At 32.8% G+C, this 2,500-nt stretch overlaps 1 protein-coding gene across 1 annotated transcript in view; it reads right to left on the bottom strand.

The window, feature by feature from the left end:
- Nucleotides 1-2,500, bottom strand: part of LOC125045717 (nephrin-like) — a 40,261-nt gene that overhangs the window by 25,399 nt on the left and 12,362 nt on the right. The window contains exons 8-9 of the mRNA XM_047643147.1: nt 905-1,024; nt 365-544 (exon numbers count right to left, since the gene is read on the bottom strand). Of these exons, the coding sequence (XP_047499103.1) occupies nt 365-544; nt 905-1,024 (300 nt within the window). The remainder of the gene's footprint in view (nt 1-364; nt 545-904; nt 1,025-2,500) is intronic.

Below are 2,500 nucleotides of genomic sequence, written 5' to 3' on the forward strand. Positions count from 1 at the left end.
ACACGCACACGCACACGCACACGCACACGCACACGCACACGCACACGCACACGCACACGCACACGCACACGCACACACACACACACACACACACACACAGAAAGAAAGAAAGAAAGAGAGAAAGGGAGACTGAGAGAGATATATACAGAAAAAAAGAAGAGAGAAAGAGAAAAAGAGAAAGAAAGAAAGCGAAAGAGCGCGAAAAGGAAAGAGAGAGAAAGAAGAAAAAAAAAAAAAAAAAAAAAGAGAGAGAAAGATAGAATTCGATCCCAAGTAGAAAAAAAAGTACAAAAGACAGACAGACAGACAAACACAAAATCCCCCCCAATTTATACATAACTCGAAAAAAAAAAAAAACACTTACTGATAACCTGAACTGATTTGCTCGTGATGACGGGAGAGGAAGACGCTGCATTCCTCGCCATGCAACGAACAACCAGCTCATTGCTCGACCTTGCAACGCGATAGGTCAACGTAGAGGTCGTGACCCAGCCTCCTTCCGGTCCTCGGCTGACGGTGGATTTGCTCCTCTTGTTCAGTGACCCTGAAAAGAAAGGGTGAAGAAAGGAAGAAGAAGAAAGAGAAAGATGTAAGAGAGAGAGAGAAAAAAAAAAGTGTTGATTGAATCGAAGAGATTAATTAATTGTCATAAAATGAATATCTAAGAGGACTTTTATTTGAATCAACTGATGTTGTGAAATGTTGTGAAGCTAAAGAAAAGTATACATCGATAATGATTTTTTTTTTCAAACATAATATTTAACTTTAAATACCTACTACTCTTTAAAAAAAATCATATAAACTTTTATTAAAAAGGCAATAATTCAACCATTTTTTTTTTTTTAAACCATTCGATGCTGTAAATATGCAATTACAGCAACACGAGCATTCTTACTCGCTTTACCGTGAATAGTCCAGGTCACATTCGCAGGTGGGTTTGCAGGTGACGTAACGCAGGTGAAGGTGACACTGTTGCCAGATCCCACCACCTCGGGGCCTGTCATTGTCACGTTGCTCGGCGGATCTGTCATGGTGTTATGTTACCCTATGTTACTCTTATATTGATTCCAGAATGATTTTATTTTGTTTTATTTATTTTCATCTATCTATCTATTTTTTACATGCTGTTAAATCAATCAAATTTACGTTCAACAAAGATAGTAGAGAGATTTTCTTTTCTTTTTGTCTCGTCAACTAGATCTAGAGTAGATTTAAAGACAAAAAAAAGAAACGAAAAGAAAAGAAAAAACGGAAATGGAGTTCAGATGTTGACCGAAGTGTAAAGAGTACGATCAGGACGAGATAGGAAAGGAATAAAAAAATAAAAAAAATAAACACGATTCTTTTTGGAAAATATTACGTTCAATTCGTACTCGAGTAAAGTTTAAACGCTTTGGAATATCACTTGAGAGAGATGAGGAAATAAGAACACATGTAGTTGGATAAAAGTCAAACACATTTGCATAATTGGATTACAAAGTGAAGAGAGAGAGAGAGAGAGAGAGAGAGAGAGAGAGAGAGAGAGAGAGAGAGAGAGAGAAGAGAGAAGAGAGAGAGAGAGAGAGAGAGAGAAAAGAGAGAGAGAGAGAGAGAGAGAGAGAGAGAGAGAGAGAGAGAGAGAGAGAGAGAGAAAGAGAGAGAGAGAGAGAGAGAGAGAGAGAGAGAGAGAGAGAGAGAAAGAGAGAGAGAGAGAGAGAGAAAGATAAAATTGATGATAACGTTGAACATTGAGACTTTATGATGAGACAGAATATAATGATTGAAGTTGTATCTACAATGAAAAAAATAACAATTGAACAACAAAAGCATCAATATTCAAATTCAAATACATTAATTTTAACAGAATAAACAAAGAACAAGGAAAAAAAAAACAAGAACAAATAAAAATATTTTTAAAACACCAATAAGGGAAAAGAAAAAAAAAACACAGAAAGAAAAGACAACAAGAAAAATAAATAAACTTTAACAATAATAAATGGTAATAAGTGATAAATAACGATAAATAAATGAATAAATAACAGATAACAATAGAACGATAATAGATGATAATGAATAATAATAAATGAAAAAATAATGATGAATAAAATGGTAATAATAAATAGATAAATAGTAATAAATAGATAAAGGATAATAAATAAGAAATCTTAAATAAGAATAAAATACTACTTAAAAAAAAAAAAAATCAACTAAAAAAATGAATATCAGAAATAAACATATAGATAAATAAATATTAAATAAAAATAGATAAATATTAAATAAAAATACTCCTTTAACACGATAGGTCTAAACAAACACAAACACATCACCACACAAAAGAGTAAAGAAAAACACAAACGCAACACCACATAAACAAACAAACACTTCACCACAAAAAGAATAACAAAAAAAAAAAAAAAATACAAACGCAACACCACAAACAAAAGAATAAACAAACAAACAAACACATCACCACAAAAAAAAAAACCGCAAACGCACCCCAACAAAAAAAGAAAACCAAACA

This window comes from Penaeus chinensis, chromosome 37 (genome assembly GCF_019202785.1).
Source record: "Penaeus chinensis breed Huanghai No. 1 chromosome 37, ASM1920278v2, whole genome shotgun sequence".
In the NCBI taxonomy this organism is placed as follows: domain Eukaryota; kingdom Metazoa; phylum Arthropoda; class Malacostraca; order Decapoda; family Penaeidae; genus Penaeus; species Penaeus chinensis.